At 40.9% G+C, this 15255-nt stretch overlaps 1 protein-coding gene across 3 annotated transcripts in view; it reads right to left on the bottom strand.

The window, feature by feature from the left end:
• Window positions 1-15255, bottom strand: part of piezo1 (piezo type mechanosensitive ion channel component 1 (Er blood group)) — an 80554-nt gene that overhangs the window by 56400 nt on the left and 8899 nt on the right. For all 3 annotated transcript variants that reach the window (XM_005749839.1, XM_005749840.1, XM_005749841.1), the window contains exons 2-4: window positions 3819-3914; window positions 3285-3450; window positions 1995-2136 (exon numbers count right to left, since the gene is read on the bottom strand). In XM_005749839.1, the coding sequence (XP_005749896.1) occupies window positions 1995-2136; window positions 3285-3450; window positions 3819-3914 (404 nt within the window). The remainder of the gene's footprint in view (window positions 1-1994; window positions 2137-3284; window positions 3451-3818; window positions 3915-15255) is intronic.

The raw sequence follows: 15255 nt of genomic DNA, 5'->3' as shown, positions 1-15255 counted from the left end.
ACACCACCTCACTAAACCATCCACTCCTCCCCCTGTTCTTAATTAATACATGTAACCACTGCAGAATTTATTAGAGTGTTTCTGTAGATGGCATGACCTGTAGTGAAGACCTGAGGCATCGAGATGATCGGGACTGGAGACGGCACTGTGAGACGCTCCTGCACTGCACCCAAACAAGTGTGTAGCAGAGAGCTGAACCTAAACCTGTTGAATGAATGGCTCTTCACCCCCTCCAGGCTGTCCACTGCAGTGATGGCTGTCCATCTGTCACCTTAAACCCAGTGATTTTCTTCACTCCACCCATCCCTCCTGTTGTTCTGCTCGAGTTTGCCCTCGAGCTTCCTTCTGTAGGAATTCTTGCATTTCTGTGAATTCACCCGCAGCCCGTTCTGCACTTTCCAGTTCTTCCCTGCCCCCAGACCTGAAAGCTACGGAAGAGGATTAGGGCCACTGTTTTTTTCTTCTTTTCCAGAATTCTCAGATTAAAGTCAGAATTCTGACTTTTTCCAGAGACCTTAATCCTCCTCTGTAGAAGCCAGCCTTGTTTTAATTAGGCTTTTTTTTTCAGATCACCAGTGATTTAAGGCTTATTGTTCTCAAAGAAGAAAGTAGTCCTTGCTAGTAAGATTATGTATTTACAACATGTGTTACACTTCTCAATAAGATGAAAGGAACATGTATTCAGAGCACAGCATCAAGTCAGTTAAACCTCTGGGACACTGAGTTGTTAGTGAGCAACAATGAGATCAACAATGAGATGTCCCCCCTTAGATTTGTAAGATTTTACTTGAAAACTCAAACTGTGGCGTTATTTTTGTGCCTCTATTCTGAGCGCAGTAAATAATTTGCAAGAACAAATGCTGTATTTTGAGAAGAAAAGTTTAATTTGTGCAAACAAAATTCATTTCTGTGTGCAAGAAATGAATTTCAGTGTTGGCTATTATCCATCCACACACACAATAACAGCCCCTGTCACTCAGATCACACATCTGCTCTCAGTGTGCAAAAATTCTGACTGGCTGGAAAATAATTATAGTTATAGAAAAAAAGAAAGTTTAAGTAGACTTCAGAAATAGAATAAATGATAAGAAAACTGCCTGTGCTGTAGAATCAAGGTGGTCATACCAAATATTGACGTTCCAGGTAGTATGAATTGCACACCCCTCGTCTTTGCCTTAGCTGCTGTATTTGTTTGTATGTTTGACAATGTTTTGATAAATTGCTGTACCCATTTTTCTAGCAACATATAAATGGTAAATGGCCTGTATTTGTATAGCGCTTTACTCGTCCCTAAGGACCCCAAAGCGCTTTACACAACCTGTCATCCACACATTCACACACTGGTGATGGCAGCTACATTGTAGCCACAGCCACCCTGGGGCACTGACAGAGGCGAGGCTGCCGGACACTGGCGCCACCGGGCCCTCTGACCACCACCAGTAGGCAACGGGTGAAGCGTCTTGCCCAAGGACACAACGACCGAGACTGTCCAAGCCGGGGCTTGAACCGGCAACCTTCCGATTACAAGGCGACCTCCCAACTCTTGAGCCACGATCGCCCCATATAAAGAATTGAAAGCTGTCTCAAGACTTTTGAGTAGTACTGTACTCGAGGAATTGGTTTCACTGAGTAATATCCATGCACTTGATCTGGTGAGGCACGGATTAGCACACTCAGTTGTGTGTGAGTATCAACAATTTGTAAGAGGACTTCATTTTTCACACAGTCTACTTCAGCTTTTGATTAAAAAATGACGTGTTATTGTTCCTCTGAGGTTGGATTTCAATCATTTTAGAACCTGCTATGATGCTAAAAGACAAAAAACAACAACACAGTTTTGTTTTGACCTTCTCCTTGCTGCATGCACTAGTGATTGTCCATCTATCATATATAGTTTTTATGTGTAATTTTGTGACTTCTTTGATTTCAGCACAACCACACTGCTGGTTTCCTGTCATAAAGATACACATTAAAACATATGCAAAGAGACTCACCGATGTAATGTTGGCAGCAGCCACCATTTCTCTGTTCCTGACCAATCTGCTGCAGAGGATGACTGTTACCAATGCAAGTATACACACACCAAGGTCTGGGCACAGGAGACGTGCCACTTTCCAAGGGTCTTCCAAGGGAAGCCTATGACACACGTACACATGTAAGGCTGTTACAATTATAGGATAAATAAAGTATATCTCATTTTATCTCAACTCATGTAAAACATTTCAGAGATATCATACACAAAATGTATCCACATTGCATGGTGGATGTATGGATACCATTACAATCCAGAGTTCTGTTGGGAACACTTGATTTATTCAAATGAGTGAATGAATAGTGGTATTGTAAAGCGCTTTGGGTGCCTTGAAAAGCGCTATATAAATCCAATCTATTATTATTATTATTATTAAATGTTATTTGACACAAATTTGCTGCAAATCAAGCAAAAAGTTAGATACGTGGCTAATAGAAGACCAAATAAATACAGAATGCTAAAAGATGAATGTATACAGGCAATAGTGAATTTAAGGTTGCACTCGTGCAAATAGATTTAAGGTCGCCTCCTGCCAAGTTCATACTAATCGAATCAGTTTAATCTGCAGCTTTACAAAAACAGCATACGGCCCATGTGACATAGATGCACACTGACAGGAAGAAGGTGCTCTGGTCCCTAATCGTTATCATAGCGTGAGTTTGGGAAAGCACAAAAAGTTCGTAGAAGCTTTGCAACCAGGGACCTTGAAGACCTGTGTGCAATTCTAACAATGGGAATAAGGTTGATTAAGATGGTTTAAATGCAAAAGGCGCTTTCATTAAAGTAAACTGAATTAAATGTGATTTAATGTACAGCGCTATGTTCAAATGAAAAAGTATTAATGGCAGTGTTTTAAAATAAGCATCTTCATTTCAGTATTTTCTTCCTCAGGTGTCTATTCAGTTCAATTTATTTTTATTTCTCTTATTTATATAGTGTAAAACTTACAACAACTTTCATCTAAAGGTGCTAAAATAATACAGAGAAAGGCCAAACAATCCTGTGACCCCCCGGTGAGCAAGTGCAAAGGAAAAAATAACTTTTCACAAAGAAACATGTGTGAGAACCAGGCTCAGGGAGGAGGCAGCCCTCTCCACCACTGGCTGAGGGTGAGGAGACAAGGAGAGAGCGGTGGGAGGCTTTGCATTTACTTGTGGGCTACATTTACCTACTATTTCCCACAATCAGCCCATCAGTGACACTGGCAGGGATACATGGTGCAACTCATGGAATTAGATACATAGTTACCTACCTTGACAGTCCTATATGTCTGCTTATGGTATTCCATTGTGAACAGTTATCACCTATTGCAGTGTTGAGAGGAGGATATGTGTATAGTACTGTCTGGAAGCAGATATGAGCCAGTACAAATAGCAGACTGGTGCAGAATATTGCTCTGATAAAGCGTCCTGTGTGACCTAAAAGGCAAAGACAGGAGAGATACAGAAACGGTTAAATGCAGCATAAATAAAACCAAGAGAATAAATAAATCTTTATTTTACAGACATGGAATAAGTATATGCAAGACACTGAATCCTGAACTGCAATAAAGCAGAAGGGGCTCAGAGTGGAGCCGCCACGTCTCCACATCAAAAGGAGGCAGCTGAACAGACCCAGGATACAGTGCAGCGATTAAACCTCTCGGCTATCCTGGGAACACCCTGGCGTTCCTTGGATAAGCTAGAAAGAAGGCTCCTGCCCTCGCGGCCCGGATGGATGGACGGCTTAAAGAAAAGCAGGTTTCAAATGCATAAAAGGTCGGACCTGTAAACACAGATGCTCTTACCTTTGATGGTGTGTTTGTTGGGACACAGGAACCACGGTAAGAGCAGCAGGTACAAGAAGTAAACCAATGACAGGATGTTGAGGCGAAAAAGACAAGCTGCAAAGACAGAAACAGCGCAGTCAAACAGCAGTGTGGGCACATCTTTACACAGATCATCTTACTATGGAATCATCTCAGGAAAAACGATTCTGATAAATATTCAAATTATACCCATATTTGAACTGGATTTTGATGTAATGTCAGGTCTGGATTTCAGAGAGAAACCTTTTACACGTGATCATATTGTTTTTACTCATCAAACAATCAACATGTTATTAAAGTGAAAACTTTCTGCTTTAATTCAAGAGGTTTAACAAAACGATCACATTAACTGCTTATGAATTACGCCATTTGTCTTAACCTGAAACACGTTTTGGAATCACTTTGCTCACTTTAAGTTGTTGCCTGCTGTCTCTGGCCTTTTCTGTGTTACTGAGCTTTCTTTGCAGAAACAGGCGACACAGTTGATTTAGCCACTTTTATTTTTTATTTTCAAAACAAAGTGGAGTATAACACATAGTACATCAAAAACAAAACATCCAGATATGCCCCAAACAAACAGACAAAAAGCACATGGGGAGAGAAGGCAACAATGTCATACGTAGAACTCGACAGGAAATAAAACACAGCACTCAAGCCTCTAAAGTCTGGTTGAAGAGGCTTCATAAAATTGACCCACTCGCACCATAGCTTGGCAAAAACATTCTTCTTAAGACGTATTGAGAATGTAATTGATTCATTCACACTGTCCCTGCAATCTGACATAGTGGGGGGCGGAGCCAGCATCTTGTAACTGCGTTTTTGGCACAAGTATTATAAAAAGATATTCATTTCTCATGTCCTGCAGATGATCACGATCAGTTAGGAATATAGTCGAGAATTGCAAAGGTATATTATTCGCCTTAAACATGGTGATTAAGGCTTTGACTCTTTTTTCTTCTTTGCTGAGTATTTTCAGCCCACTGGTGGGGGCATACTTTACTTGCACCAAGACCTCTGTGAGTCTGCTGGAGTTACAGTGAAAAGCTACCAGATTCAACACTCGTGAATAGCTTTGCAATACCTTCGTTACATTCTTAGATTCAAAGCTGAATTACTTCAGTTAGCTTGTTTGAATCTCCTGATGTGGTGTATAGTTAGAAACAAAATGCAAATACTCAGATAACAACTAAAGCATTATCATAATGACTGTTGAGCAGCAAGGCTTTATTCTTTATAACGAGACTATTCATAACCAAAAAAAGCCCTCAGCGTTTAAACAATAGCTGCATATGTACTGAAAAAACGAATTCAGCTGAGAACCAGTTGTGTTTGTTTTATCAAAGCTGTGTGTTACAAAGAAGAGGAGAGAGAGACGGGTTTGACAGTGAAGATGAAATAAGCAGAGGTAGTTAAGGTAGATGACTTTAAGCACTGTTGTTTACTATCAAAAGCAAGGACCGTGTACAAGAGAGATGAAGAAGAGCGCAAACAGGGTGGAGTGGGTGGAGGCGAGTGTTAGGGATGCTTTGTTACAGAGGGATAGCAGCAAAACGGTAAAGGGACTACTCTCTTCTGACAGCGCACAGCCCTGTTTACCCTCGCCAGGGTGGCCTTGGGGTCAAGCACCCCTCCTTCACCCACACCCGGTAACAGCAGCTCACCTCTAAATCCATGCATCCTGTAACTAATTAGGTTCAAATTTAGCAGCCTGGAAAAACAGGCTCCAAAGTCCTGTTCACTTTTAAGGCTAGAGTAACCTGTAAGAACCCTGAGAGTGATGTAATAATAATAATACACAAAGCTAAAGCTGATCTCGAGAGGAGAGAGTGGGAACACCTTGGCCACCAACACGATCATCTCTGCTGCATGTAGATACATGTTGACAGGAAGGGAGCCAATTCCTCGGAACGATCCAACAAGGCAAGAATGAGCAGAGAAACAGAAAAAATTACAAATCCAATTTGTGCGTCCACAGTGTTCGGGTGGGAGTTGCTCGTCTTGCAATTATTGCTGTAATTAATCCCAAGGAACTAGGGATCCAATTTTTATTTATTTATTTTTCCTTTGCCCCCAGTTGCCAGCCAGAGCCTCCTTCAGCACCCTCGAATAGGATTTCCCATTAATTGGATGATAATTGGAGCATACTCTCTGGTCCACCTGTTTGAAGACTGGAGCCACCATTTTCAAACAAAGGGGACTCCAGAGGCTCGATCCAGACCTCCACGAGACACTGCACTGGTGCAAGAAAGGCCCACGCAGTCTGGAGCCGGGGTGCCAAACTCATTTTACATCACAGGCCACTCTGACCTTAGGTGGGCCGGACCAGTGAGACTCCCTTTACTGTTTTGTTTTTTAACCGTAATCGTAAAAAACAATTTAAGTAGAAAGTTAAAAAGAAACTTTTGTGTCATTTAATTGTTTATTGCTTCATTACTTTGTGTAGTATGAATGGCCATAAGGAAGGTTTTTATCAGTAGGAAAAGCTGATGCATCGTCTGCTCGTTTGTGGTAGCAGATCAAACAGTTCAGAGTTCAGGCCTGTGAGACTCATGTAGACACTCAGACACATCCTGTGTCTGCCATTCAAAGACACTTTGGATGAGGTTTATTTTATGTAGTATTCAAGTCTTTTTCAAGGAAGCATTCTTTCATTCAGCCTTATTTTATCCATTTACTATTACCACGGAGAACAGACGTGAAGTTTAGGGCCTGGAAGTTTGAAACCTTTCGTCCTCCACAAAAGACAATGGCTGAAGGTAAAACAGGCACCAGCCAGCTCCTAGTTTGATCAGTTCTGCAGTCAGCTCAGAAGAACAGTGATATCGACCAGGGGTTTTAAGCTTTGTGATTGTTAGTGTGTTCTGTTCTGCTTATCCTTTTTAGGCTCGCGGGGGGCTGGAGCCTCTCCCTGCTGTCTTAGGATAAGAAGCAGAGTGCACCCTGGACAGGCTGACACACAGAGACAGACAACCATTCACTCCCATTGCCTGTGGTAACTCTATCATTTAGAGTCACCAATTAACCTAGCCCCACTAACTGCATGTCTTTGGACTGTGGCAGGAAGCCGGAGTACCCGGAGAGAACCCACACAAACACAGGGAGAACATGCACAGCAAGGCGACTTATGTTGTGATTTGGCGCTATATAAATAAAATTGAATTGAATTGAATAGACCTCGGCCTGAAGGTGGAACTGGACTCAGGACCTTCTGATTGCCTGCATGTATGTTATAACAGAATCTTCATGCTGGTGCCATTTCCATGTTTTTATTCTATTGTCTTTTAAGTTCTTGTGTTTTTAGGGATTTTGCATGTGTTTGGTTTTATTTGTTTCATATTTGTTGTGCAAACTCTGAACTCTCTTAGTTTTGTCATGTTGTCATAAGAATTTTCTGGCTAGCGCCTCGCCCAGCCCTGTGAGTAACCTGTTTTTCCTCGGTGTTGGGCAACAGTGGTTCATTAGGGGAGTGTGTAAGATCAGCAGTGGCTGTACGTGGCTGGGTAATGTCACCATTGTCTATTCTTTAGAGCTGCTGACCGAGCAACCCTAGAAGCGGCATCAGGAGGGAGCGGCTACAATCTGCTCAGCTGAGACTCACTATTCAGAGCTGAGAAGAACCCGAACAGTCACTGAATTTAGCACTTAGACAAATATTGGACTGTCTGGTAATTAAGAGCTTGCTGGACAGTATTTTTATTGTTGTCTTGACTGTACAAGTTTCCTCTGTGCTCATTGTTTAAATTCTTCTCCCTGGTGGTTGTTTTTGAGACCATAATAACTGCTATTTTCAGATCTGTGTTTTATTTAGAGGCACCTCTATTCTACTTTATGTGAATTTATCGAGGGGGAATCAGTTTATTTTCTTTAAGAAAGGATCTGCTCCATTCTCTGCTCCCTGGCTGTCACACTGCCCTCCTCTGTGGAACCGATGGCTCGTTCAAACCTAGCTGGTGTTGTTGCAGGACACACAAAATTGTGTCACTAGTGGGATGTTGTGTTGGTTAGCTTTCTTTTTTGAGAAACCGGCAATCACTGGTCTCGCCCCACACCCATTATCATTATCTAGTTTTGTATATACAAGTTAGAAGGGCTCAAAAATGCTTGTAAAAGTAAGTTGCTCAGTGGTTCAGGGAGCAGTGCCAACTGGGCTAATTGGCTGCCACTCATTTGCTAATCAGCCTCGTCCCAGTAGCACACTGGGACCTGGAGGAGTTGCACACATGTCAGGCGGTCAATCACACTGTGGACTGTGCAAAAAACTCTGAGTTTGCATTACAGTGTGCACTTTGCTACACCAGCATACAGAATCAACAGTGTATCTACATGTGTCGAGAGAATGGGTAGAAAGTCTGGCTGCACAATGAAAAAGCTCCACATTTCTAACACCCTTAAATACGTTGACAGCCTGTATATAGAACAGTTTTCATAATATGAAGTTAGCTGGAGGCACTCACTGATTTCCTGTTAGATTAGTCACATACATGCTGGACTTTAAGCGCAGCTTTTGTTACTTTAAGTTCAAATCTGACTTAAAGCCCCAAACTCTTTACTCATCAAACTATTAAAAACAGCCAATACCAATCAAACCTGGCCGAGATCCTTGGTGTCCACGCCCAATCATCAGAATAGATCTTTTTCAAAGGTAAATAGTTGGAAAGATAAGTGTAGCCTTTTGGCAGCATATGAACTATATTAATCCATTCGCCTCTAGAAGGTTCTGTAGATTTACTTGTTACATTTGTTAAAGTCTTAAAGATAAAAGAAATGATGAAAACAGGCAGTACTTCACAAGAAATTTAATAAAAATAAGGAAAATTGTACGACAGGTTTAAAATTTTATCAGCTTCTAAAAGCTGATACAACTTCTATATAACTTACATCGTGCTATCAAAATTGTCTGGAACAACATAGATCCACACCCAGTGGATCTATGTCTACACCTACTGTATGAATATTCACATACAGGACAAACTCTGCATGGAGGAGCTCCACCCTGCTGCCCAGTAAAACTTCAGACCCGCCCAAAATGATGTCTCTTGACAAACATGATAACACTCGTTAGGCCCACAGGCAGCATCTATCTCTCACTAGCACTCAGAACAAACCCGACAGACAGAGGGTACGTCCAGTGTTCCAACACAAAGCACTTCCTTTTGTTCATTCTCTGATAAAACTTATACATAAATACAAACACTTCAGGTCCACCATGGTGCAGTTATACTTGCATTTTTTCATAATAAGGTAAGAGGCTACTCAAGTACTACTGTCAGTACTACATGATAGTAACAATATAGTATTGCTGGTCCATTCACACTACCATGAATGTATGTTTCACTCGTTGCACTTTCTAAGAAACAAATATAGCCGTCTCTGGTTTGATGTTTCGTTGGTGGGTTAGAGCTCTGCTCCCTCTTTGCTATCCTTTTCTTTGTTATAATGAAAAATATAAGATATTAAAAGTCTAGTTAAGCATATTTTATTTTTTTCTTGCTTCTAATACTCATTTTCCCACAGCTGTTTCTTTTTTTTAGATTGAGTTGATTTAATATAGATCCATCTATAGCTGCTCTTTGAAAGAGCTAAGAGCTTTACTTTTCACTTCCTCCATGTAAAGGTTTGCCATACTGGGTGACACTGGGGGCCTATAGCACATCCATGTTTTTGTCTGTAGAAACCCTTGTTGTATTTAAAGTGTGCAGTGGTAAGGCAGAGACTGGGGTAAACCCACTTCTGTTTTCTAAGGAGCTGTCTTGCTGTAGTCATTTTCTGACAGTCTCCACTGCCTTGGTTGTAGGGATACAAGTGAAAAAGGAGACCACATCCAACGACACAGTGGTTTCGTCTGGATCCAGTGTAAGTTTTTGGACTTCTCTCATCTGAGAAGCTTCTTCAGTTCTAAAGTGAAGGTCAGACGCCAACTAGGGAGAAACTAAATGACAAACAGAACAAGATTGTCATCCCTTTGAAACCAGGTTTATCGGAGAAACTCAGAAACTCCTAATCTTCTCCAAGCACGACATCCCAGTGCACTCAGAGCCAGCCGCACACTCAGGCATGAACTGGTTCATCCCAAGGACAAAGCCTGGAAACAAGCTAAAAAACATAGTGTATGCTGTGCAGCGCAGCGAGGAGCGCTCGGACCTCTGCACCGGACAAACCGAACAGCCACTCAATAAAGCTATGTCTACAGGACACGATGGACAAGACAACAGGACAAGTCAGAACTTTTAATGCAAACTAAGAGTGTGAACAGACTTGCATATAATCACTCTGTCACAGCTACTGACTATGTTGCTGCCATTCCATGTGCAATATTTTAGTGTGTGCAATATTCTGGCAGATGTGCAACTGCCATCCCCACCCTAAAGGACCATAGCCCTTATTTATTTATTACATTATATTACTATATTTGAACAGAGGGGGTGGCTTTCAACACCAACTGATTGCCACCAAACACAGTTTTGAGATTTCTCCCGAGGCGCCTCAACCCCCGCTCACATCTTGCATCAGTTGATCTCAATGGGTCACATGATAGGGTGAGGCAAAGTCTCTGCTGATAATGACCCAGGCATTTTTTCACACCTTGTGGTAAAGCACATGATCGATAGTAGGCCAACGACCCTGTTAAGGGACAACTCCCACTACAGCTTAAATACCTGTGACTCTCCACTATTTGGCTTTAGGACTGAAAAAGCTTCTCAGATGCGAGGTAAGTAAGTAAGTAAGTAAGTAAGTAAGTAAGTAAGTAAGTAAGTAAAACTTTATTTATACAGCCTCTTTCAAGATAAAAACCACAAAGTGCTTCACAGAAGCTAAAACATAAAAATAAAAATCAACTAAAAGCAAGTTTAAAAAGATGAGTTTTTAGCTGTTTTTTAAAAGAGACCACTGAGTCCACAGATCTCAGGCTCAAAGGAGAGACTTCCACAGTCTGGGGGCCACAGTTACAAAAAGTTTGTCGCCTTTTGTTTTCAGCCTCGTGTGCCCTGGTCACATGACCTCAGGGACCTGCTGGGTGAAAGGTCTTCAAGAAACTTCAAGAAGTCCAGTGACTTTCTGGCTGAAACTGGGAATAGTCTTCTCCCCAGTCCCTTAGCCTAACATTAACTATCATAACTAAGTACCTAACTGCAACCTTTATCTTAGCTAAAACCCGATTCTTACCTTAGCTATAAACCTAGTCTTAACCTTCAAACAACTCTTTAAAGATGTATGACACAGTTAGGACCAGCCAAAATGTTCAACTCAGATTTACAATGTCAACAAGAGGCAGCAGCAGCAGCAGCTTTGAGTTAATTGAATGTAAGAGGAATCAATCATAATTTGTCTAGTTATTTTTAGCTTACTGCTGTATGCATCAGTCACTGCAGCTCACACATGGACCCTGGGTCAGGGGCTTCAGGCATGTCCGAGGAGGCTGCAGGATAGACCCAGGACCCACTGGAGGAATTCCACCTCTCGGCTGCTTGTGTGCTTATTTACATTGTTTTGATGGTCAAAATAATCCAACGTGGTTTCATTATACAAATAAGAATAATGTTGTTTGCTTTGAATGAAAACCATGTGATACATTAGTAAAAAGATGGTGAATAACGTCTTCAATAATAATGTGGATTGTATGTTTTATACACTTTTCATTTGACAAAAGATGTAAATTAGTTGTAATTTTCAAAAATAATTCTAATAATCAAATGTTGTTCCTTTAGATGTTACAAATTGCTTAACTAATGATGCTTTGAGAAGAAATATGTTGTTTACATCATGATTGCTTGTTACAGGCAGAGCATGGCCCATCAGTCTGTGCTCACTGCTACTGTCTTACTGAGCTCCTTACTGTTAACCTTGATGACATATGACTGCTCTGCTAACTTCAGCAAATCATGTGATAACAGTTGCAATGATACCACAGTTGTTTCTTACATAGGAAAGAGCAGCTAACAGCCATGAATCACATAACTAAGGATGGATGACTTCAGATGAACTAGCTGCCTGCAGCAGCTCCCATTAACCATCAGCAGTTTTCAAATGCAGAGGGCTCACTGCACCAAAACCTTGAAGTTCACCTGATACACAGCAAATTCAAAAGTGTTCAATGTTTTGGTGTTAATAGTCTTCTTGCAAAAGTAGAGTTAATTTTACTCTAAGCAGAGTCACATTCTTTTAATGTAACTCTGAGGTGTAAAATGATAGTAGTTAAAATCGAGTGTTAAAAATGAGTGTTTCTCTGTCAAATCTGGAGGTGTTACAATGGAAACATTAACTCTTGACCTCTGAACTCTGAACTCCTACAGGGGCTATGACACCAACAGAGTCAATTCACAGACTCCGCCCCCAGCACGGCTCCAATCGAAGCTGAAGTGAAGCCGTTTCAGAACATTTTGCTCTACATATTTGAGTTGTTTGCCCTGCTTGGTAAGTCATTATAATACCACAGCCTTGAAAAAAGCTTGCATGTGAATTTTCAGTCAAACTTTTGGTCAAATACGCCTAAAACAATGTCTAGAATGTGAAATGTTGGTATAATGGTGCTACTTGAAGCCTGAAAACGATCGCCCATAAAAAACACGAGCAAACAGCAGTAGCAGACGTCCTGACTGGGTTCTACGTTAGCATAGATCCCTCCAGAGTTTTAGGTAAAAATGAAAAAGGTTGAGGTTTTACATTTAGTTCAGTATTACCTGTTGCCTGTGTCCTTGTCTTTTGGGAAAATACTTTACACAAGTAATGGCTCAAAGAGGATTCCTTTTCTTTTACTGTGCTGCAATTGTTTACTGGATTATTTGTGCCATTAATTAGTGTCAACTAATTTTTATTCAATCTCCGCACAGGATATGCTTGTGAAGATGGAATATGGGGGAGAGCAGAAGTGCGTTGAAGTTCCACAAAGGGATGAATGAAGGACATGCATATTGTATTGAAGAAATAAGTGATGAGATGCTGTTATTTGCATTTACCATGTCAGACCTTTTGATAAACAAAATTCTAATGAAAGTGAGAACATGTACACTGTTACATCTTTCAGAAAATGTTTAGAAATTGTGGTGCACAGTTCAGAATAAATGTTTTTCAAAAACCATTGCATCTTTTTAGTAAATGTTTATTTCCAAAAGAAATTTCTAGAAGTTCAGAACAGTAAAATTCCTGCTTTTTAGAATGAATTAGAAGATAACTCTTACGTAGTTAAACTAAAATACTCTTTGAGAGTTAATATATAAACTCTTAACACCAAGTGTTAAATTATCGACTCCAGACAGATTTGGTGTTTAACACTAAATCAGAGTTAACGTACCAACTCTCCAAAAAGAGTTAAATTAACACTCTCTGGTGTGGACCCATATAGACTCTTTAATAGTGTTGAAGTCAAATCCGACAGTGTTCATTTGGACATGCTGGATTTGCTGTGTAGATGAGCTAACTACCAGTGACGCCGCAGCCATCATCATGAAGCAACACTTTCGCTCTCCTGGCCTCATCTACACTAAGTGCTGTAGGCGCAGAGCATTAAGCATCATAAAGGACTCGACCAACCCCCTGGTTCATGCTCAGAGTCTGGGAGCAGATACAGTAGCATTAGATCAAGGACAGCACACAGACGTCTTAACCAGAGTATGTGAGCTGCTCATAGGGACTGACTGTACTGTTTCCTTGCTACAGTACTTTTACCCATTTACCATTCATAATATTTATTTCATCTTATTGCATATTTTTAGTCCATTTATTAAACGCTCTTATTTATTGGTTTATTATTTTACAAAATGCACTACTGTGTGGTTGATGTGTTTTGTATGCAAAGCATGAAAATGACAAATAAAAGGAATCTGAATTTGAAGTTCATCTAAAGCAGGGCTGCCCAATCCCAGTCCTCGAGAGCTACTATCCTGCAGCTTTTAGATGCATCCCTACTCCAACACAGCTGAATCAAATGGTTTGATTACCTCTTCAGCATGCCATCATGTTTGGCAAAGGCCTGATAACAAGCTATTCATTTGATTCGGGTGTGTGGGAACAAGGATGCATCTAAAAGCTGCAGGACGGTAGCTCTCGAGGACTGGGATTGGGCAGCCCTGATCTAAAGCATGGGTGTCAAACAGACACCAACCTGCTAGAACTGGCCCAGCAAAGAATCCAGTGCGGCCCCTGGATTACTGTGGGAAGTGTAAAGGAGGGCATAAAGTTTTACAGCTAACACAGACATTCATGCTGCATCAAAATAATAGATAGAAAAACAATTAAATGACAGTAAAGTTGTCTCATTATCTACTATAGAAATTGTTTTTTCACAGTGTCCACAATGAAATAATAAATAAATAACATATTAGGATTGTATATTACTTGTGTAAAAAAATTATATTTTATAATTTTATAATATCTCATCGATTTAATGTGTAACTACATTTCCTTTCACTGACAGTTGGGGCCGTTTTAAATCAAAGTGGGTTGTAAGTGTGCCATGATTTGTGTGCCACGGCTTTCTCCAGGTGTGAGACAACAGGCCGGTTTTCAGAGCAGCCAAATAAAGATTCAGGTGCGTCACCAGCCAAGATTTCGACAGAGTGATGGAGAAGCAGGCTGTCAGAACTATTAGGAACCTGCTGGAAAAACTGCAGTCCCTTATCATAGAGCCATGACTCTTTTTGGTTATGGTGCAGTGCAGCTGCTCCATTGTGGCACTATTGTGTGATGATTTCGCACAACAGTGCCAATCTTTCTCCTCACTGAGATCACTTGTCACTTCTGGACTCTAATTTTTCAAACTGGTTCTCTTTGTATTCTGACAGCTTTCACTGGTTTTATTGGATTTACTGAATTTTACTGTGGAGTGACTGAAATCCTGCACTGACACCTTCAACTCTGCTGATGTCATCACTGCACTGACGCCTGGTTTCCTGACCTTTCCCAGTGGTCCACAACCTTCAGTCAAAGTTACCCCAGCTAACTCAAGGATGCTCAGTTATTTACTGACCTTAGAAGCCATCAGGCGCAGCTACATATCCATCTACATATGTCACTATGTTCACTATGCGATGTTCATTACCATCGCATGAAGGAATTGCTAAGCACACTCAACTATAACCAGCGAAAAACATCTTACTTGGCTGGTTTCATTAACAAGCACAATCCAAGGCTCTTGTTTGACACCATTAACAGACTTAGACTTACTCCTGATTCCTCCTCTTTGCTTACCACGTTTTCTGATACTGCTAAATTCCTTTGGTGACAAGTTCAAAGCTATCAGATCATAATTTGAGTCTAGATGATTTTACCCTCGTCGAGTGTCTCACCCAGTTCTGATTTCAATAACAGCTCTCATTGATATTGCCTCACACGTGCACTCTTCTTCCTGCCCGACTGACATCACCCCTCCATCTGCCCCAGCTTCTCTCCATCATATATATACACCTTTTGAAGGCGAACC

The sequence above is a fragment of the Pundamilia nyererei genome, unplaced genomic scaffold, assembly GCF_000239375.1.
Source record: "Pundamilia nyererei isolate P.nyererei 1_Seehausen unplaced genomic scaffold, PunNye1.0 scaffold00256, whole genome shotgun sequence".
Classification (NCBI taxonomy): Eukaryota; Metazoa; Chordata; class Actinopteri; order Cichliformes; family Cichlidae; genus Pundamilia; species Pundamilia nyererei.
Note: the sequence above shows the minus strand (reverse complement) of the source record. Positions and strands in the feature narration are given on the sequence as shown.